Source organism: Muscardinus avellanarius (assembly GCF_963383645.1).
Source record: "Muscardinus avellanarius genome assembly, chromosome: 6".
In the NCBI taxonomy this organism is placed as follows: domain Eukaryota; kingdom Metazoa; phylum Chordata; class Mammalia; order Rodentia; family Gliridae; genus Muscardinus; species Muscardinus avellanarius.
The window spans coordinates 27785817-27809534 of record NC_137791.1 but is presented as its reverse complement, the minus strand read 5'-3'; the positions used below and the strand labels follow the sequence as shown (position 1 = coordinate 27809534).

Genomic DNA, 23718 nt, shown 5'->3' with positions numbered 1-23718 from the left:
CTCGGCTACTAAGTGAGACCCTGTTTCCAAATAAAATATATATAAAAAAATAGGTCTAGGAGTATATAGCCCGGAGGTAGAAAGCCTCTGGGTTCCACCCCTAGTACCACAAAGAAAAATGTAAATAACGTAAAATTTATGTAAGATGACTTCGCATGTGTTCACTATTATAGCAAGTATTCTTGGATATACTCTACTGATAATATTTTATTACTCCTCATTTTTAATACCATGAGAAATATTTGCTTCCCTTTAACCCAGGGAAAACTGAAAGGATTATATGACCTTTTCTAAAATTGAAATGGCATATGTTTAAACAAAAAAAGAAGATGTAACATGAAGATATTTAAATTGAGAATTTAGTCTGCCAGCTATTAAAGTGGTTCCCAAGCTTTCCTTACATTCTGCCAGGTCACTACTGCCCTATTTGTCAGTGAAAAAAACAAAGCTCAGAGAGAGTGAATATATAGACCAAAATTGCATGGCAACTCTAAGATGTTCCAGATTGTTGCTATATTAAGACTAGAGAAATTTATCCATAAATGTGTATGTATGTTTCTGCATGTATAGATGTATAAGAGAATCATTGTGCTTTGTTCTGAAACCTCCAAGGAAGTACTTGTGTGATTTGCTAGGAATTGAGCAAGCATTCAACCACTGAACAAGCACTCAACCACTGGGCCTCCTGCATATTGAGCAAGCACTCAACCACTGAGCTACATCCCAAAACCCTTAGGAAGAGCCTTTTACGTCATTAGTGGTCTTGTAGAATCAAAAGAAGAGATAGAGACACTTGTCGTTTCAGACACATGTATAAGACCAAACATGAGTAACTGTTATTGGAATTATTGAAAATTAAGGACTTAAAATAAGTCAATATTCATTTTTAATACTAAATTGGTGTTATAGCTACTTCACAAACAGAATGAATAAAATTTGGATGATAAAATGATACTCTAAGGGCAAAACAATTAAGAGAGGTACTTGAGCTTACCAAGAACAATGTGACATACACATTTATTTATATATGTGTTTTCATTGCAATATGATGTTTGTAAATCAGAGTGACAGTGTTTTGTTTTTCTCATAGGATTTCTCATGATCTAGTAAGCTACAGTTGCATTAACTCCAAATAGTGAATCTAAACTACTACGTCCTCCCTCAGCCATACATTTTATATGAATCCAGAAAGGCATCTATTGAATGTGTGGAGTTAAAACATTGTCCACATGCATGAGTCTAACATTTTAGTTCTAGCTTAAGGACATGGGGGTCATAGAGCACTTGAGTAGCATGTTCAGGCCATGGGTTCAATCCCCAGCACCACATAATAATAATAATCAACATCATCATCATCATAATCATCATCATCATCTCCTAGAATTATATTTAGATATTTGGTGAAACAATTTGTATATTTTTAAGGATTTTGAAAAGTTTTAATACTATATATATATATATATATATATATATATATATATATGGTGTGTGTGTGTGTGTGTGTGTGTGTGTGTGTGTGTGTTGTATTCTATTTTCTCAGTGTTGGAGGATGAGTTATATATTATAAACAATGCAAAAATTCATAAGCAGAAATAAGATGCTACTATTATTTTATTTAGCAAAATTTTAACACTGAAATTGAAGCAACTAATCAATTGTTTCTATTTTTGATGATATTTTTTTATTTCTTATTAGTATTTTTATATTAATTAGAAGACATTTGAATAATAAGATTCTTATTTTTTAGTTACAGGTTATTTTCATTGGCTTTAAATTTTTTTTTGATACTTTTTATTTTAGTTTTACTTACATTTTGTAGTACACAGAAGGTTTTTCATACTCAACTCTATAATTCTGACATTATTTTCCTTTGGTATCGAATCATAAAAGCTCTAGCCAAATGGTCAGTTTCTTAAAAATGAAAGTTGGAGCTGGGCATGATGGGGCATGCTTGTAATCCTGGTATTTGTGAGACTGAAATAGTATTGTAGGTTTGTGGCACCTCAGCTACTTTGTGAGGTCCTCCGCAACTTAGTGAGACCCTGTTTTAAAATAAGGAATGAAAAATAGGGCTGGGGGTGGTGTAGCTTAGAGGTAGAATGCCCCTGAGTTCAATCCTTAGTATCTCAACAAAAAAAAAAAAAAAAAAAAAGAAAGAAAAAAGAAAATTGGGATTTTGATTAAATGTCATTGAATATATAGTTAAGTTTGGGAAAGATTACTGTCATAGACAATGTTGAGACTTCCCTTAGATCACTCTTAATTGGTTCTCTTTTAATTTCCCTTTGTAGTAATTTGTAGATTTTCAGTATTCAAATCTTATACGTTATCCAGGCTTGGTGGCGCACTCCTCTTGGGAGGCTGAGACTGGAGGATCACACAAGTTTGAAGCCAGCCTCAGCTACTTACTTAGTGAGGCTCTCAGCAACTTAGTGAGATCCTGTTTCCAAATAAAGTATAAAATAGGTCTGGGAGTGTAGCCCGGAGGTAGAAGGCCCCTGGGTTCCATCCCCAGTACAAAAAAAAAAATCTTAGGCATTTTTTAAGTTTATCCATTTATTAAAATATTTGGAAATCCATTTTAGATTTATATTTATTAAAAAATTAAAATACTATTTTCTAATAGTTTGTTGCCAGTCTAAAAATTGCAATTAGATTTTATATTAATCTTTCAATCTTACAACCTTTCTTAAACTTCTACAATTAGTTTTATATATTGATCTTTCATCTTGCAATCTTGCTAAAACTTATAGTTCAAGTAGCATTTTTGGTGATAGATTGGTGGTTTCTACATATCTGTTTCCTAGAAAAAACACTTTTATTTCTTTGTTTAAAATACATCCCTTTTTAGCCGGGCGTGGTGGCGCACGCTTGTAATCCCAGCATTCGGGAGGCTGAGACCTGAGGATCGCGGTTCGCGGACAGCCTCAGCTACTTAGTGAGACCCTCTACAACTCAGTGAGACCTGGTTTCAGGGGGTGTAGCTCAGAGGTCAAATGCCCCTGGGTTCCATCCCCAGACCCGCAAAAATAAATACATAAATAAAAAATAAAATATATTCCTTTTTTAAAAATTTACTCTTGCTTTATTGAAAAGAATAGGATTTCCAGGACATTTGTAAAGTAACAGTAATGAGAACAGATATTCTTTTGCTTTTCCTGTTTTAAGGAAGAAAGCATTGAGTCCTTTTTATTCCTGACAGTAATAATTTTCCTTTCTCCCTCCCTCCCTCCCTCCCTCCCTTTCTCCTATGCACAGCACTATGTGTGAGTGAGGAGTGGGCAGACAAAGCTTCTCACTGCCATGTAAGTGAGTCTGAGTGAAGGGGAGAGGGGAGAAGGGACTATACTTCCAAGCAGTACAGGGGATGCCTGAAGGTTTGGAAAGGCCATCATTAATCAAGAGCCTGTTGTCTGTCAGGAAGAGTCCCTTGAGGTCCCAAATAGCCAGCTTCTGTGTGGTGTCGATCATTAGCTATTTCATCTTGTGGGAACCTTGGCTTTGTCCCATCCAGGAATTTCAGCATGATAAAGCCCACTGTAGATGGAGGCCTGTGTGTGCTTCTTCATGGCTGCTCTGCACTGTGCTGTTCTTTGTTAACATCCTGCACCCTCCTTGGACATGGTGGTACATGCACATCTTGGGAAGCTGAGACAGGAGGATCACAGGTCGAAGGCCAGCCTCAGCAGCTTAGCAAGACCATGTTTCAAAATAAAAAGGTTGGGGATGTAGGGTGTATTCATTCGAGTCACCCCTCCATGCCAGTCTTGTATGGAGCTGTACCTACCTATCATCTGTATTTCTATCTTTCTAATAAGCTTCTTTAAATCTTAAAAAAAAAAAGGTTGGGGATGTAGCACTCATGTAGGAATGACCCTAGGTTCAATCACCCATACAAAAAAAAAAAAAAAATATATATATATATATATATATATATATATATATATATGGAAGAACTTTCATAGAAAAGACAAGCCCAAGATAAGTAATATCAAAATTAAGAGCTCAGGAATTTGAAAATTATGTTCACATTTTTCTCTCCAGATAGAAAACCCTGACCATCTTCTTGGAACTTTTTCAAGACTGCATCTCTTCAACATGGCTTTCTTACCCCAAATGAGAGAGAGCTAGCTATAAAGCTTTAATAGATTTAGACTTACTCATTTGTTCATTTTTTTCATGCATCATTACATAGTGCTGAGGAGAACAAAATAAGGAGGACACTTTACACGCTCACAACTGTCGAAGCACAGGCATGGACATCAGTGGATGATGATCTGCCACTATTATCTAGTCCTTGTATGCAGCTAATATTCCCTGTAGGCCAACACTTTAACAAATATATATGTAATGTGCTCAGCCTGTGTGGTGAGAGGAAATATAAGGGATAAAACACACTGGGCCAGCCTCAAAAATGCATATGTACCATTAGATAATATTTCACAATGCAAAACAGATTCCCTTGGTGAATTAACATAATAGATAAAATAATGAATATAAAACAGCTTTTTTTATTTCAGAAAAGTCTTAATAGACATCGATACTTGAATTCTTTATTACTTCATGAAAACTCCACAGCCTTCTATGGAATAAATCAATTTTCTTATTTGTTTCCTGAAGAGTTTAAAGGTATGGTCTGATGGTATTATTAGTCGATAATAACTTTCATTTTTAACATTTTTAAAATCTTAAAAATTTTAAAGAATTCCTGATTTTTAACATTTTTGCCTAATGTTTTGAGGAATTAATTATAAACCTAGTAAATTGAGTAAAAATTAACATTTTTAAAAACTTATTGCCAATCATGTATCCCGTGTTAACAAGATTAAAGCCATTTTCTGCTAATTATTGCTTAATTATTAAATATTAGAATCATATACACGTCCACATAGCTATAAGAGGCAAATGTCTCATCACCTTTGGAGTTTCCTAGCACTGTTTTATTTGGAACACTGCTTTTATAAGTCATAATGCAAGAAATGAGGTCAATCATGCTCATTTTTTATTATTGACCTGATTCTATCAAACAAGTCATTTTGTGTGTCAGCTTCAAGCTTACTGTAGAAATTCTCTTTAGTACCTTGCTGTGGAATGTATTTCATGTTAGAGAAAAGCACAGAGGAAAATCTCAAATGTCAGGATCACCCGAAAGCTACTGTTTCTGTCTGGGGAAAAAAAAAAAAAATGTCGCAGAAAGAATCCCAAGGAGCTCTCCTTATATTATTGGTTGTCTTTCATTTCATGTTTCGACTCAGCCATTTATTTAAGAAGCAAATCTTCCAAGTTTCCCAGATATCCAGCAGAAGTACAAACACCCATCCCCAATGTGTCTTTGCCATTACAATTTGACTGGAGGGACAAGCATGTTGTAACGCAAGTGAGGAACCAGGAGATGGTAAGTTTTACATACATTTTGTCTTTAATTATCTAAGCATTGGAAAGCACTTTGGAGGTCAAGTTCAATCAGACTTATGATGAAAACCATCATTTCTCTAGGTAAAATCACAGCTTAGGCATACAAAAGGGAAGATCTTTGAGACATGAAAGGCAGATGTGAAATCTTGCCTTTTTTCCCTGAAGATAAATCTTCTTTGGTAGGTTAGCTCACAAATCCTCATTGTCTCTAGCACACTAATTTAGAGATGCTTTCAAGGATCTACAATACAGATACCAGCTGTAGAATAGCAGGCGAGAGGCTGGAGGGAGTACACAGGACACTAACAGCTTATGATTCAAAAGGAAAACAAAACTAGGTGTGGTGGTGTGTGTTGCACACCTACAATCCTAGAACTTGGAAGGCTGAAACAGGAGGATCACAGCAACATATTGAGGCTCTCAGCAACTTAGTGAGACCCTGCTTCAAAATAAGAAATAATAATAATAAAAGAAGGATGGAAATGTAGCTCAGAGATAGAATGTCTCTGGATTTAATAGAGAAGGAGGGAGGGAGGGAGAGAGAGAGAGAGAAGAAGAAGAGAAGGAGGAGGAGGAGAGAATGGGAGGAAGGAAGGAAGGAAGGAAGGAAGGAAGGAAGGAAGGAAGGAAGGAAGGAAAGAGAAAATTCCACTTGCATCATCAGCCCGTCCAGATCACACACTCTTTAATTAGTGGTCCTTGAAAGTGCAGTTAGTTCAACTATCAGATGACATATAGGTTGCTAAAATCATTACCTCTACAAAATTATGCAATAACATATAAGGATTGTAGGAGAAATGAGGTGAAGACACAATGCTAAAGTACTTAGTGTCAAAGATAAAAAGCGTCTGGGAAATGAGTGAGCACAGTGGCATGATTTTTATACTTGTCTAATGATCCAGATATAAAAATCCTTCAATAACTGCAGCAAATGACCTTGAAAGAGATGCAAATTGTGCTTGTGGGAGTTGGGGTTTGGAAGGTCTGCAGCTTGTGTGTTGTGAAGTAGTAGAAGCTGTGTTATCTAAAGTCATGAGAGAGATGGTAACACCAGATGTGGACAGATGTGCCATATGATGCATGTAGATGCTTGAGGGCTGTGTGTGCTTTGTTGAAATTCTTCACCCTCTGCATCCCACAGATGCATAGAAAATGCCAGCTGAGGGGGGAAAGCACAGCCCAAGCACACGAGGGTGTTCCCAGTTTGTCTGAGGGTCCTTTTCTATGGAAACCTCAGCAGGTCTTTCGGCCATAGCTTGTATATAAAAATGTTATGGGCTCAACAGTTTATCAGTCACTGTCTATTTAAAATAACATTTTTAGCTCCCAGATTGACTATTGTTGTGTATTAAATTTTATTATCAAATCATTTGCTTTATGATTGGATTCACAATAAATAGCTAATTAGCCGTAAACTCAATCCTTCCAGGAAATATCTACATTGTATTAAAAGAGTACATTTAATTAAGGTCTTTTAAGAGAGAAAATGGAGATATTATTTTCAGAAGATACCCTCATGACTTGACTAGAGCTCACTATGGGTATGTGTTGGCAACCTGGAATCACATCTCTCCAGGTCTGTAAACTATGCTATAGAGTAACTTAGCAAATGGCACTGGAGACAGAGATCTAAAGGAGACCATAGAAAATCAGAAAGCTGTTCAAAACCTCACTCCGCTAAGCCATCCAATTGTTCTTCCTTTTTTCTGCCCATTGTCCATCACACTGTCCCATGATTAAATCATTTCCATTCAATTTCAAATCCTCACCTCCTTTATACCCATACTGTGGAGCATCCTTCCTTTTATGTGATGCCCTCTGTCTACTCACTTCTTTTAGAATCATCTCTTTTATTCTTGTGGGATTTTTTGTTTTGATCCACAGTCAGCAAAATTGAAAGTTGATATTTGGAGAATGACTAGTATGGGTTTGTACAATTAGAACATTTCAATTGAGTCATGATATGCATACTTAATACATTCCTGTTGGCATGTTGATAGTCCAAACAGTAATTCATCCAACTTCTGTTTCTATCAAATACTGAATACAGCATGTGTGCTTGTCACTGACTCCACTTTGGGCTGGGCATGATGTATGACTGTAGAAACTGGTGTCCTGGGAGAAGCAAGAAAGATTGAAGGGTGGTATGGGAGTCAGCACACACTCCAGGAAAGGAGCCACTTATAAACAGAAGTTATGTGTTCAAATAATTCACTAGTATTTTATTTATGTATTTATTTAATTTTTATGTGGATCATATTGAAAATGGCATACATTCATTCACACAGTGCTCGGTGCCCTCCCTTCTCCACAATGAGTATCCCAACAATGAGTGTCCAGATTGACCATGCTATATTCACACTTATACATATATTCAAATGTAGCTCCTTCATTAATTAACCTTCGTTGTCCTCTCCTACCCTTCCTTTCATGCTTTGCTGAGGTTTCCCCTCCATTTTCTGAAGTCCCTCTGGTATCCCTAATACTCCCTAGCTTGAGCATATTAGAGAAAACATATGTCCCTTCTCTTTCTGTGTTTGGCTGATCTCACTTAACATAATGTTCTCCAAGTCTTTTGATCTTCTTGTGAATGACATGATTTGTTCTTCTTTATTGCCGAGTAGAATTCCATTGTGATTATTTCCCATAATTTGCAATCCATTCATCTGTTGATGGAGACCTAGTTTGGATCCATATTTTAGCCATTAAGAATTGTGCTACTATGAACATGGGTATGCATAAGTTTTTGTAGTTCTCTGATTTCAACCCCTTTAGAAAGATACCCAGGAGTGGTATAGCCAGATCATATGGTGGATCTGTTCTCAATTTTCTAAGGAATCTCCACACTGATCTCCATAGTGACTGAACTAGTTTGCACTCTCACAACAGTGTAAAAGGCCTCTTTCCACACATCCTTGCCAGCATTTGTTGCTATTTTACTTCTTTATACTTGCCATCCTGATTGGGGTTAGATGGAATCTTGGCATAGTTTTGATTTGCATCTCCCCAATGGCTGATGATGTTGAATATTTTTTCATGTATCTATTGGCCATTTGTATCTCTTTTTTGTGATGTGTCTATTCAATTTAGTTACCCATTTCTTGATTGAGTTATTTGTTTTGCTAGTGTAGAGCCTTTTGAGCTCTTTGTATATTCTGGATATTAGCCCTGTATCAGAGTTTTAAAATATAAGTCCAAATATATTCTTAATCCTTGATAATTCACTTTATCTTTGACTCTTTAATTTATAATAGTAATCTTATTAATAGTAACCTTACTGATTGAGCTTGAAGATTTAGATGTTGATGTTCAAAGGAGAATTTTGGTTTTCTTTTTTCATTTGAAAAGGTAGTAGACAGTCATATCTATTTGTAGCCTTCCAAATTTTGGAAACTTTGTTAGTTTTATAACTTGGTATGATTAGAGACACTGATAAATTTGACATTAACAGATAATAAACGCTACTCCCCTTTTCTACTTTGTGACAGTGTGGAGGATGCTGGGCCTTCAGCGTGGTTGGAGCGGTGGAGTCCGCATGTGCAATAAGAGGGAAGCCTTTGAAGGAGCTCAGTGTGCAGCAGGTCATTGACTGCTCATACAGCAATTATGGCTGCAATGGAGGCTCTCCCCTCAACACTCTGAACTGGTTAAACAAGGTGACTTTCAGCTTCGTGAATCCTTACTTTCTACTTTTCTTATTTACTGTGTGTTCAGAATTAATTACTCTCATATTCTTATCTTTCTATATTCAGAAATGTAAATGGCCAAAGATTGAATTAATCAAATTTGAAAATTGCTTCCAGGAAAATAATTAAGATATCAAAGGGTGGAAATTTTTACCTGAGATATGCTTTCAGAAAAAAACATTGATGCTTATTCTTTAACATGCTAATAGGTTCACTGGATTCTTTAGAAAGGCTTAAGTGTGGTACTACTAATTTCCAAAAAATTTCTGAATGTTAAGGATAAATGAAACATCAGGGTCAACTATTTTATAATTCATCAGGGTCAACTATTTTATAATTCTTTTCATAGATAAAGAGGTGAGACCTGAAGTTAAGGTCATGTTGCTAAGTAAGTCACCGAGCCAGAATTGTACCTCAAGTCCCCTTTCTTCCGTTTTAAAACTGTGTTCAACATGCTGCATTATTTTCAATTTTGGAAGGATACTCTAACACTTTCCCATGTACAACATCAGCTACCTAAAACCAGCCAATGAGGATGCCATTATGGTTTTGAAAAAAATTATCAACCCAGAATTTCCCAAACTCAAATGTCCTTCTGTTTGACATTTTCTGTATTTGAATCATTATATGCCAAGATCTGCTCCATACACATTATAGACAATAATGTCCCTTTATTTCTCCATTCATAAAGGAGGATTCTGTAGAGACAATTATGAACTATATGACTTATGCTAGATGTAGGGATGAAAAGAAGAGATGGAAAGAATGTTTGATTTAAGGATCATCCAGGTATAAACCATTGTGCTAGTCCCAAAGTCGTGCTGCCCAAAGTCAGAAGTCCTGGGAGAAGTGTACTACTCTGTAACATAACCTCAGGAAAAAGAGGACACTTCATTAGGAGACTGATAAACATTCTAAAAGAGTAAAAGAAAGAAAAATGTTGATTCTACTTGTCTAGGATGTCTATAACAAGCACCTAGAGATTTAACTTAAAATCTTAAAAACCCATAGAAAGCCCATGTGATTGTGGTAAAGATGAACCTGTTTTGACACAATGAGGTTAAATTCTGTTTGATTTCTTAAACCAACTGACAAGCAAACACTTTGGGTGATTGTTTCCTTGTAGACACAAGTGAAGCTTGTGAGAGATTCAGAATACCCATTTAAAGCCCAGACTGGCCTGTGCCATTACTTTTCCAGTTCCCAGTCTGGAGTTTCAATCAGAAGTTTTTCAGGGTATGACTTCAGGTAAATACCATTTTTTTTCTCTTAATTTATTAGTCTTTAACCAATTCACTATTAACATTAATACATTATTAATTCATCTTAAATCAACTTTTAATTTATGATGTATTGACTATTCAGGATTAATAACTTCATTGAAAGCATCACTACATACTCTTGTTTTAGAACCTACTTTTTTCTAGATTCTGGTGATCACAAATGGGCTGTAACAAATGTTTTTTTTAAAGGTAATCTTATTCTTCTATGGCCCATTACACTAGAAATAACACATTTAAGTTGATAAATTTAAATGCAGATTAAGGTATAATTTATGTTTACCTCCTAACTCTTACTAAATTTTAGTGTTATATCATCAGAATATTTCAGTCTTCCTGTTGAGTCAATCCAAAATCACTGGGTATGTTTCTCCCACTACATACCAAGAAGGCTACATACCAAGACACTATGTGAACAGCCTCTGCCTTCCATGTATTTCTTAGTATGTCAGCTGTGCAAAAAACACGAACCCAAACTTTTGTATTCAAATCAAGAGGTAAAAGTATAATCATGAAGACACGTGGCTGGGGAAAGCCCTAATGGAAATTAGGGGAAAACAGACAGTAAAACACTTGAGATCACAGAGCTGCCAGGAGAATCATTATGAACACTAGGCATAGTCTAAGGAAGGCATTCAGGCTGATATATACAGTGAGAACATGACACCATCTTTTGAAACCAAGAAAACAGGAACTGAACAAAATTTAAATAAGACAACAGAATGCCTTGTGACTTAGTGGTGCTGAATATAAAAGAATCTTCTGATCCAGATGGTGTCTACCCATGAGATCGGCAGGAAATCAAGGGTGAAATTAGATTCTTGAACAAAATGTAACCCCTTTAAATAACATACGTATGCCAGAGGACTAACAGATTGTCAATCCAGCTCCCATCTGCAGACCGGGCCCTGGGGTTGACCCCAGGAACCACATACCGGAGATCCTTAATGCCACAGCTAGTAGGCAACATAGGATTTATAATAGAATGTGCAGGGTCATTGGGTACATTGGTCAATGTCTCCTTTAGGGGTGAAGATAATGTGCTTTCTAAACTGGAAAAGTGTGCCTCTCTAAGGTACCTTGAAGGTAGAAGGGAAGCATCAAAATACTTTCAGGGAGTTCCTCTGCCATGGGGAGAAGATTGAAAAAAAATTGTGAAGAAGCAAAATCATAATAGTCCTTAGTCTGAATTAGGGGGACAGGAAAAGAGAGAGAGAGGTGGTGAGAGATAAAGAGACTGATATGCAAAGGTTATTGGCATTGGGCCTTTGATTAAGAAGGAAGAGGTCCCAATAAAAATCTCTGCCTTTGTCAGGACTGAAGCTCTGTTCATACTAGGCACATGCTCTACCAGTGAATTGGATCTCACCCTCCAAATCTCTATATTTTGAACACTGAGCACTGCACACTCTAACGCGCAATCCTAAAATGATTCATTGGACAGCAAAAAGACTCATTTTTTTAAATTTATCCATTCATTTAAATATGTACTGAACACTGTGTTGGTTCTGAGGGTTTAGTATTGAGCAAAGCAGATCAAACCCTCTCCCCTCAAGGACTACAACTTAGTTACTGGGACAGGCAATAACAAAGTGAAAATATGTGTGCTATGTTAGTTGTAATAATTTCTAAATAGAGCAAAATAAGATAGCATCTTGGGAAGAATGGATATAATTTTAGAAAGGGTGTCCAGCAGGGCCTCACTGAGGAGGTGATATTTAAGTAAAAATATGAAGATGTGTGGGAACATAAGCAGGTAGAAATCTGAAGGAATACTGTTCCAAGTAATCATGAATGCAAACGCCCTGAGACAGAGGCATGACATGTATGTGTGAAGAACAGCACAAGAAGCCATTGTGGCTGTGGTTTAAGCAAGTCTAGCAGGTGAGAAGCTCATATTGGATACCAAGGAATTACCTTAGAACAGGGTATCAGAAGAATGGATTTGGAATTCAGGTGTGTTGGTGTATGCTTGTAATGGGAGGCTGAGACAAGAGGATTGGGGTTCACACATAGCTTCAGCTACTTAGTGAGGCCCTTTGCAACTCAGTGAGACCTTCTTTCAAAATAAAGAATAAAAATTAGGGCCAGGTTATAGCTAGAAGGTAGAATATCTCTGTGTTCAATCCCCTGTACTGTGAAAAAAAAGAAGATGGCTTTGTAGATAAGGGCAACGAGAGTCAAACCCTACACAATATTTTGTAGAAGATAAGGGGAAAAAAAGGAGGATCACTACTAATCAGACATGAAATTCTAAGACAAAAAGAGATTTAGAAGGAAATATTAGGAGTTCATGTGGAATATGTAGGAAGTGATCCCAGTAATCTAGTAGATGATAGGAAAATGAGATAGAACAGGGGAAAAGGGCTTCTTTATTTAACCAGTTAGTTGTGTTGGTAGGCTGGTGCTCAACCTTACCAGGGAATGCGAACTTCAGAGCTTCCTCATCAAGCTGATGTTCGTGACCTCTCAGGATTATTTAGTGTAAGTTGCAGCTGGGGTAGCAGCTCTTTAAGAGGTAGAGGTCTCTGGCAAAGAGCCCAAGGTTTCATGTTGGGTGGCAGCTAGTCTACAGTGGTGAGGGCCAGAGGAGGCTGGAGGGGCTTCCTCGGCACTTGCCATGGACCTGACCAGGCCCCTGGCACTTTGTTATTACCATTTCCACCTGAGGTGGGCGCCTGAGACTCAAGAATGGCCTCACAGCTCTTAAACAGTAGGGCTGGATTAGAACTTGTACCTGTCCAACTCAGAACTAAGAATTTACTCCCTCTGTTCTCTAACTCACAAAGTCCCTGTGTTCAGTGTTCTTGAAAAATTTCAGTTCAGGATTCAGCCATCAGCCAAAACCTCTATAAAACATTGTATACAAACTGAGAAGATTGAAGGGAAAGGAACCAAAACACAAACAATCTCTAGTCTTAAAGCAAAATAGCCATTCACATGCAGCTTCACGAAATTTGGTTCATCAGACCTCAAGAAAGACTTTCCATAGGTCAAACTATAATATGAATAAATAATAAACAAAAAGGCAGCCTGGTGTGGTGCGGCATGCTTGTAATGCTAGTTACTTTGGAGGTTAAGACAGGATGGCAGGTTCAAGGACAGCCTAGGAAATGTAGTGAGGCCCCTCTACAACTTAGACCTGTTTCAAGATAAAGAATAGAAAAATAGGGTTGGAGGTGTAGCTTTGAGGGTAGAATGCCTCTGGGTTCAATTCCCAGTACCACACAAACAAATAAACAAACAAGCAAAAAGAGAAGGAATCTACTACATATAATGGATTACAAAAAGTAGACATTACAGTGCACTGAATTCTCGTGCAAATCTACAAAACCATCTAATGTTAGGAACAGGTAAGATTTACCTTAAAAATCAATTGTGATGACAAAAATATTGAGGAGAATAAATTGAAGATTTTAGGTTTTATCAACTTTTTTATCTGTGAGATAAATATCAGGCGCATAGAAGCAACATTTGGTGGTATATTCATTATCAACAATACATTTTTTCATTCATTCTTTAAGGGGTCTTAATGGAAATAAAGATGCTATTTGGAGCATACTTTAATTTTCTAGAAGCCAACATCTTTCTGAAGACAAGTGATAACATTGCTACTCAGTCCTGACTCAAATCAGGGGTTACTACTAGTTCTTTCTTTGATACTACAAAGTTAATAATTCTTTATATTTTAAAAGCACTTCTTACTTTTTTGGCTTCTCTCATGGCTTGCCTGTAACTGAGTCACTGTGGTGATGTGTTTGCAGTATATCATTTCTTATCTTAAATTGATGGAAACAACTGTGATCTAGTTAGTAAAGATTATATTATATATCTTATTTCAAAGCATTTAAAGACAAAAACTATGTGCTGTACACTAAAACCTGGACTGAACAGAATTAGTATTAGATGGCTTAGAAGCAAAGAAAGTATGCTTATTATAAGGTTATTACCATGTGAAGCATGCTGTATAACTTATAGCCTGTCAAATTAAAATGATTTGTTCCTAGTCACTCTGTATGTTAGGTAGAATGTTTCTAGCATATAGGTAGAATTTGAACCCAGGCTTGGAAAATTCAAAATTCATATTTTATCATGATGCCTTTTAAAAATCTATAATGCCTGTCTTGGAGTAACCTTAGAGAATTTCCTGTTGTTAGAGCAAAAGTTAGAAATGCCTCTTTATAAATCTTAAGGTAAACAGATTTTAAGTTAATAGATTACAATGACAAATGCATAAAATTAATTTCTAGTTTCTATTCCAATAAATTCCACTGCTATGTATCCAAGATTTTCCTCATCTGTGAACAAAATATCTCATTGCTAGAAACTGGTCCCCAGCTGGGCATGATGGAGGGCTATTTATACTTTCAAGCCACTAATCCACCCATAGCTTGCTGTAGCAACAAACTACCAAATGCTATCTTAATGGCTTTAACTATCAGAAACTTGGTTTCAGTGTTCTTCATCTACAAAACTGACCTTTGAGAAATGTAAATATTGGTTCAATCACCTACTTTGAGATCGATAAAGGCCAAGCATTATATAATATGAGACCGCTGGTAGGTGCCTGTTATAACTCAGAAAGCAATAATTGTGTCTTTCACATTCTTGGCAACCCAGCACCTAGTTCTCCCAGCATTTTAACATTTCTCCATTTCTATTTTTTGACGTCTTCTATCTTATAATTATATTAAGTACTTTTGAGTAACTATTCTCTATGACTTCTATATTTGAAATTCACTTACATAAGCTGGTCAGTCTCTTGATTCTCACATGGTTTGGCAGAGAGGACAAAATATTTCCAAATATATAGTCTTCACACATTTGTTATTAAGAGAATTGAACCCTTTGTTTTATCAGTACACTTTGCCACCAGGTATTAACCTTTATTTCGCATCATTATTAAGGTAGACTTAGCCATATGACTGAGTTTTGGCCAGTGAGATCTATGCGTACATGTACAGAAGTGTTTTATATTATTCCTGGAAGTCCTTCTCAACAGATATTGCCTTCTCCATTTCATTTTCTGTTGTCTGAAATATATGTCACATAGCTGGAGCTCTGGCAACCATGTTAAGCCAATGATAGATCTCTTCAGAATACAAACCTCATATAGCACATAAATAATTCTAAAAAGGACCTGGGGTCTTAGCTGGATGTGGTGGCGCACACCTGTACTCCCAATACTTGGGAGGATGACACAGGCAGATTGCAGGTTCATAACCAGCCTCAGCAACTTAATGAGACCCCCTCAACTTAGTGAGACCCTGTTGAAAAATTTAAAAAAAAAAAAAATGTAGGGCTGGGGGTGTGGCTCACAGGTAGAAAGCTCCTGGGTTCAATCCCCAGTGCATATGCGGACACACACACACACACACACACACTAGAACCTGAGTTCCTTATATCCTGAAGCCTCATACAGTCCTGGGATACCAATATTCCAGGCTTCTCCTAGCCTTTATTGCAGTTTTAATCAAGCTTACACTTAACACATACAGGCTATATAGATGACTTTTATTTTTACCTTAAAAATTAAATTTATTTAGTTATTTTCTCTTTTGGTAGTGACCAAGAAGATGAAATGGCAAAGGCACTTCTGACCTTTGGCCCTTTAGTGGTGATCGTGGATGCAGTGAGCTGGCAGGATTACCTGGGAGGCATCATACAGCATCACTGCTCTAGTGGAAAAGCCAATCATGCCGTCCTCATCACTGGGTTTGATAAAACAGGCAAGACTCGATGGATTGCTTTCCAGATTGACATCTGCCAAATTATAGCCAACCTGTAGGATATGAGAATTTGGTCTGCTATGTTTGTGAATCAGTTTCTCAGTGACCAAAGTGTTTCTCATCTATCAGGTTCCACTCATCTTTTTTTATAATGAGTGAGTGAGTGTGTGTGTGTGTGTGTGTGTGTGTGTGTGTGTGTGTGTGTGTGTATTGCTAGAGATGGAACCCAGGGGTTTGCAATGTTAGGCAAATGCTCCACCACTGAGCTACATTCCTAGCCTGATGATGATAACTTTATTTAAGTAATGTGCATTCTTGAAGCTGGGCTTGATGGCACACACCTGTAATTTCAGTACTTGGGAGGCTGAAGCAGGAGGATCTCAAGTACAAGGCCAGCCCCAGCAACTTAGCCAGGCCCTCAGCGATTTAGCAAGACCCTGGGTTGGGATATAACGCAAAGGTAATTTCCCCTGGGTTCAATTCCCAACACCAAAACAAAGAAGTAAACAAAGTTCATCCTCCATCTGGAATTCTGGAATATTAGTATAATCATTGGGAAAACACAACTGTTTATTAGTATATCACACACATTTAATAATTCTTTTTTTATTTTCCTAATTCCTTGGAAATGTGTGTTTGGTTCCATTTTATGTGGTGTCTGTAACAAGCAAAATGAATTTGGATGTATATTTCTACTCACTGAAGTGTGACACTAAGTACAGCTCAAGTTTCTTTAAATAATTTACTTGTATTTATACAACATAATATATGAACTATAAATGTAAATTATCACATTATATGTAAAATCTTTTTCACAGAGATACTAGACCCAGATTTAGATAGATATATAGATGATACAGATAGATATACACATACATATAAGTATAAGGAAAACAAATTTAAATACAGAAATTCAGGCATTTGCTACAAATATGAGTTTTTCAGGATTTGTTACTTTTTTGATGTTTTGCAGGAAGCACTCCATATTGGATCGTACGGAACTCATGGGGGAGTTCATGGGGAGTGGATGGTTACGCCCATGTTAAAATGGGAAGTAATGTTTGTGGTAAGTAATGAATTTGTGTTTCAAGTTTTGAGCTAAATATCAAGAAAGATTTTTGGAATATATTAAAATTAAAACCTATTTTATGGAATGTTTTCAGTGGATTAAGAGTACTTTTGCAATAATATTTTTTATCCTTTAGCCAGTTGATAAAAATAACAATGTTTTTAAGAGTCACTATGGAACATATTTACATTTTAGAAAAGAAGAGGGATTAGTGGGAAAGTTACATATATACATATATGAATATACATAAATATGTATTATGTGTGTACATATGCACACATATATAAAACATGTATACATCATATATACATACATAAAACACATGCATTTGTCAAACATAAGATAAAGTAATAATTTATTAAAATTAACTACTCAGAAAAACAACACTCAATAGACATTTCTGGAGTTCAGGTCTTAATTTACGTTTTATAATTATGTGAATTTCTTCTAAATTTTGTACTATAAAATCTGTTTAATGACTATCTTGAATTGTTAAGGATGTAGTTCAGTGGCAGAGTGCTTGCCTAGCATGTGCAAAACCTTGGGTTCCATCCCCAGCAAACAAGAGGGAAGGAAGGAAGGGAGGGAGGGAGGGAAGAAGGAAGGAAGGAAGGAAGGAAGGAAGGGAGGGAGGGAATCAGTTTTTCTTTGTATCAAGCATTAGGATTCCTTCTGACTTAATTTACCCCTTCTCTCTTATAAAACTCTAACAAAACACCTGCTGGAGTTGAGAGACTTAGCCAAATACTAAACCTAATTTTTTTGGGTGGATAACAAACTTTCTAAGAAAGTTATCCACAAGCCAAACTAAAATAGTTAAATATGTGACAATGTATCCTAACATGTATTCAAGCCAGGCAAGGTGGTGCACACCTGTAATCCCAGCACTTGGGAGGCTGAGACAGGTAGCTCACAGGCCAGACTCAGCAATTTATCAAGATCCTCAGGAACTTAAAGAGACTCTGATTCAAAATAAAACATAAAATGTGTCTGGGGTACAGCTCAGAGGTAGAATCTCACTCAAAAAGCAAAACAAAACTTTCAATATATTCAAATCATTTGGTTTACATTCTAAATCATTTGGTTTAGAAAAGCAACCTATTTTTTGAATCAAGCAAGACTCAAACTAAATTACATATGGAAATTTTCATTTAATCTCTTGTTGCAAGTTCTAACTTATATAATGTATGTTTTGAAAATTGTAGAACCTTCCAGATTTTGAGACTGATGGAAAAGAGTTGTAAGAAAAATGTTGAATGTATGTATTGATTCAATATAATGAGTATTGTCCAACCATTCCAGAAGCAAAATCCATGAAAATTAATAAATGCCCTGTCCTGTCACTCCACTGAATCAAACAAGTCATTTATTGGAAAGAATAATCAAAAGAAATCACAGAAGTGTTTTAGGCAGAGCAGCAACTAGCTAGTGAGGCCTCCATTTTCTACCATCACTGGGTGCTACTATACCATTAGGAATTGCAGACACATTATTGATGCCATTCGTGGAACCTCTGCAGCTGATACACATTATCTCTTAACTGTGGAAATAAGGAGGAGCTGGATTTGTGCCCAGGAGTAGCTGTTTTTTAAATTCTGACAGAGTGGTTGCGAGAACATAATTGAGACGTTGGGTCATAATTTCCTCTGTGTTCCCTGCCACACCTTCCCCTGGACCTCAGCTACCTGCTTTTACTTTCTGAGACTCCAAGGGCCAGACTGCTTACTAATTATACAGGCAGCATACTCCTGAGAGTATTTCTGAAAAGTTCTATACCTGATGAAGGCCATAGTGCTTTTATGTGCAATGGCATAAAGAAGATAGTATTCCATAGCCCCAAAAGGTTTCAAAGATGTGATTAATCACAACACCAGTCTTTAAATGAGCTCTTTGTTGCTTTTCCCATGATGCTGGGATCTTTGATCTTGTGTATCAAAAAGTATAGGAATTTGGTACTTGTGCTGAGACAAAGGGATGTCAGGATTGAGGCCAACCTCAGCAACTTAGCAAGACCTGTTTAAAAATAAAAAGGGCTCATGAGTAGCTTAAAAATAGAACTCCCCTGGGTTCAATACCCAGTAATGTACACACACACACACACACACACACACACACACACACATGAAGTTGTGATTGTTGTTTTGTTGTGTTACTGGGGATGAAACCCTGGGACATTTTATCTTTGATATATATCCCCCACCCTATTTTTTTAATTTTATAACAGAGTCTCACTAAGTTGCTGAGGCAGACCTCAAATCTATAATTCCCCTGTACCTCAGACTCCCAGGTACTGGGATTACAGGCATGTGCCACCATGTCCATCTATACAGTGATATATTAACATTTTGCTTAAGTTCAAATCTTAAGGATGAAATCATATTTAAAATAATATTATGCTATTTTTATTTCTCTAAGACATATTAGTGCAATGGGGATTTTAGATGCATTCATCTTTTCAGTTAGCATGTAGTTTTGGGTGGCTTTTAAGTCCTTGAAACAAAAATATAGGCATCTTTCATAATACTAGCTTTTCAGTGATAACCATTAGATGATTTTCTTAATAGATATTAACTCAGCCTGGCATGGTGGCTCATGCTTTTAATCCCAGTACTTGGGAGGCTGAAACAGGAGGATCACTGTTTTGTGGACAGCTTCAGCTGCTTATTGAGTCTCTCTGCAATTTAATGAGACCTTATTTCAAAATAAAGAATAAAAATAGGGCTGGGGGTGTAGCTCAGAGGAACAGTGCCCCTGGGTTCCAAACCCAGTACTGAAAAACAAAAAACAAAAAAATGAATATCTCATTCTTAGGTTTTAATTTGATACTTAAAGGGCATACAAAGATTAAATTGACTTGTACTAATAACTTTTTATTGTCCTTTCCTTAGGTATTGCGGATTCAGTTTCTGCTGTATTTGTATAATCTGTTGAGGACATCAAGACAGAGAGACACATATGAAGCTTCTCATACTATGATGTAACAGTACTTCACTGTAAGCATACCCAACTTCAAGCTTCATCAACTACCTACAAAAGGATCTAGGGTCTATCATTGTTTAAACCAAGTCCCCTTCTTGTAGAGAAATGGACAATCAAGGTCTGCTGAAGGAACCCCTGCATGCAACTCACATGTAGGGAAATCGATGGAATAGGTTAGGAAAGAAGGTCAGATGAGGGTGTATTTTAGGTCCCTCCAGCCTGAAGAATCTATGGCTTGTTTTTGTTTGTTTATTGTCTTTTTTCATATTTCTGTTTAGCATTTCTTTTTATTGGTGCATTGGAGTCATACATCTCAATTGTGTACAAGATGGTAAGGCATACATGCACACAACACTTGTTTAGCTCTTCCTTATTTCCCACCCTATTTTCTCCCCTTCCCTTCTTCTCATGTTTGACTTAGTGATTGATGTGTTTGTGAATGTCCTTCATGTACATTAGGGAGTTCAATTTTTCTAATGGGATACTTTAATCAGGTGGGATCCAAAGTTGATAAGATTTTGTTCTCTTGTGTGGGATATAATCAGTAGCCTTAGATTACCCCATCTGCAAGAATGCCCAACCTAAAGTGAAAAGTGCCTCCCACAATTATCTCAGCAGTCTTTTGTGAGGAAGTACCTTAAGGACTTGAAAAACAATTGCTTTACCTCATCAATTTGTGCTTACGCATGGAAGATCAGAAAGGGAACACAAGAGCAAATCCCATCTGGAGAGAAATGAGCTGAAATTAAATTCCAACATGGCAGCTACATGATGAGAAGCCTTAGGTAGCTTTGTCTGCCTTGTTGCAATTTTCATTGTCGGGAAATCCTTACCATCATTAGGAATGCAATAGATTCAACTTCTTCCTTTCTTCTCCCTAGAGTATAAAGTTTTCCCCACATTTATTCACCCTCACTCTGTACTACGTAATTTCCACATTTTCCTGCTGGTTTGACATACTTAACTTGTTTACTTTCCTTTTCTATTTCTAACCATGAGGCTCCCTTCATAATTAGGGCTTCATCAACATCAAGATTTCTCTGTTTCTTCCTCTTAGGATTGCTAGCACCACTCCTTTCAAAGTCCCCTCTCTTCACTTGGTGTGTCAGGTTAAGAACAACTTTCCCAGGCTCCCTGACAACCAGTTTTCTTCCTCGTTTTCCTGGTCACTAATCCCAACTACTTCTTTGTACTTCCCTTTGTTTTCCCTTGACTTGGGCTTCTTAGTGTTTGTGATTATTCTTGTGTTGTTAGCTGCATAAGTGATCTCAAATGCTGTGCCACTAAGGCGGAGTTGATTGACCTGCTTAGGGTGGATTGGTAACCTCCTGTGCATGGAAGGGACGCTGTGTATGGCTCAGACTCTGCAACCAAGAGACCAGCCACTTCTGGCACAGCGCTGTTAAAGGACTTCAGAATGTAAGAGCAATTTCCTGTTTAGATATGAAGTACAAGTGTACCAAAAGAGTCAATATACAAAAATCGTTTCAAATACTATGAGTGTAAATATTTCTTCTCTAAAATTTTGGATTGTTTACTAATGTAGGAAAACTTAACAAAGTAAAACTTTAAAAGCAGCATCAACCACTACAGAAATTAAAGAACATCTCATTTTTCTCTCATTTTTAGTTTATATCCATCTTCTTTATTAGAAAAGAAAAATTGAAAACAAAATTCTCTGTTTCTATTTCTATGGGCAACCAGGAACAATCTAAGAAGAATCTATTTGGACTCAGGTTTAGAGACACTTCAGGAAGACAAATGTTGACATTTCAATCAACAAATATTCTAATTATCCAACCATACAAGAAATTAATTGTCCTTGTTATTCTTGTTTTTGTTAGTTTTCTAACTTCGTGTATAATAAAAATGCTTTTCTAGTACTCTTTTTAAAATGCCTAAATTTTTTAAATTTCAAAATGATTAATATGTCTCAGGTATCCTGAATTTTGATGGCATTTATAATAAGGTAACCTATGTTTGATTTGGGTTTAAAATAACTACATTTTGTCATCATAGTATTAATGTGGCTTCGATTCACATACAATTTTCTCAGCTCCAAACCACATTGTCCAATTTTTTGTTTTTTCCAGAGATGTTTTTAACTTCAGTGTTTCTAAAACTCTGTTCATCATTTCTTTTTACTCTCTCCCCACAAATAAAATATAAAATAAAATAAAAATTTCTTCATTCCCTGGAGTCACTGTTTTGGTGAAGAGTATCAATATTATATAAATATCCAACCAATAAATGTAAAAGAAAGCCTAGAAATTTAATCAGTTTATTTTTTAGTATTCCTTATCTCCTTTCTGAATAGTTCACTGTCAACCTACAAGTAGAGAGAAACTCTCCAAAGACAATGAGTTTATTTGGGAAGGAACATTTCAAATGGGAATATGTGTGGACATATGCAAGGTACCTGAAAGAAACAAGGACTTTAAAAGTAAAACGAAAAAGGCTACACAAACTATTTAGACACAATTAACCTTGGTGACAGGGATCAGTAAGATTGGTATGAGTCCAAGGTTAACAGGCAGTTGCTGGGCAGATGTCCTCTCAGAGTACGTTTTGTATAAAGGTCTGTTGACCTCTTGTGCAAGGGGGTTGCTCTGGCAGTCTTTTTGATACTCTTGTTTTCAGGCATGTGTGTAAAGCATGCCCTCATTTATTACCCCCTGGCTTTATCCTTTGATTAGGATGTGACATAAGTAACTGCATGTTAATTTTGACGACTTCCACTAACTAAACTCCATGTTACTGAGTCCAGAAGTTCTTTTTATATATATTTTATTGGTACATTTAAATTTTACATCATAGTGAGGTTCAAAGTTTTATAAACATACATGCACATGAAATTTAATGAGTTTCCCTTCAGGTCCCACCCCTCCCTGAAGATAATAGGAAGATTGCAGTTGCCCCTCAGTACCCACATGGACTGATTCAAGGATTCCCCGCAGCTATCAAACCTGGATGCTCAAGTTATTTACATGTAATCTATACATACTATTTTATATACTTCAAATCGCCTTTAGATTACTGAGAATACCAAATAAAATGTAAAAGATACACAAATAGATGTTTGAATGTATTGTTTAGGTATGAAGACAAGGAAAATTTAATGGATGTTCAATGTAGATGAATTGTTTTTAATATTTTTCAAACTGCTGTTGGTTGAATCTGCAGATAATGGATACAGAGGGTCAAATTTATATGTAATTTATAGGCAAACCAAAGCATACCCTTTTAAGAAAAAATCTTATAATTGAGACCAAAGAATAATTATATTTTATCAAAGAATTGTTGATTAGATATAATCAATCTAGGTCAGGATGAGTGTACATTTTAGATTTTTTAATAATATTATATTCTCTTTTGCATAACATAATCTAACAAAGGGTTGTCATTATCTTGGCCAAGCCAGAAAAAAAGACTAAAGCATATATCTGACATATCTGACCTAAATTCTTAGTCTAATAATTTTATTAGAAATGAATTGGGTCATAATTTAGTCTGTCTACCTCTCCTTTCTTTTGGAAAGAATACTGCTATTTCCAAACACT

The 23718-nt window shown here is 36.3% G+C and overlaps 1 protein-coding gene across 1 annotated transcript in view; it reads left to right on the top strand.

The window, feature by feature from the left end:
• Positions 1-23718, top strand: part of LOC308264000 (acid-sensing ion channel 5-like) — a gene marked incomplete at both ends in the record, with an annotated part of 105250 nt that overhangs the window by 4205 nt on the left and 77327 nt on the right. The window contains 6 exons of the mRNA XM_080697160.1: positions 4521-4629; positions 5256-5395; positions 8904-9071; positions 10228-10349; positions 15947-16110; positions 17084-17176. Of these exons, the coding sequence (XP_080553286.1) occupies positions 4521-4629; positions 5256-5395; positions 8904-9071; positions 10228-10349; positions 15947-16110; positions 17084-17176 (796 nt within the window). The remainder of the gene's footprint in view (positions 1-4520; positions 4630-5255; positions 5396-8903; positions 9072-10227; positions 10350-15946; positions 16111-17083; positions 17177-23718) is intronic.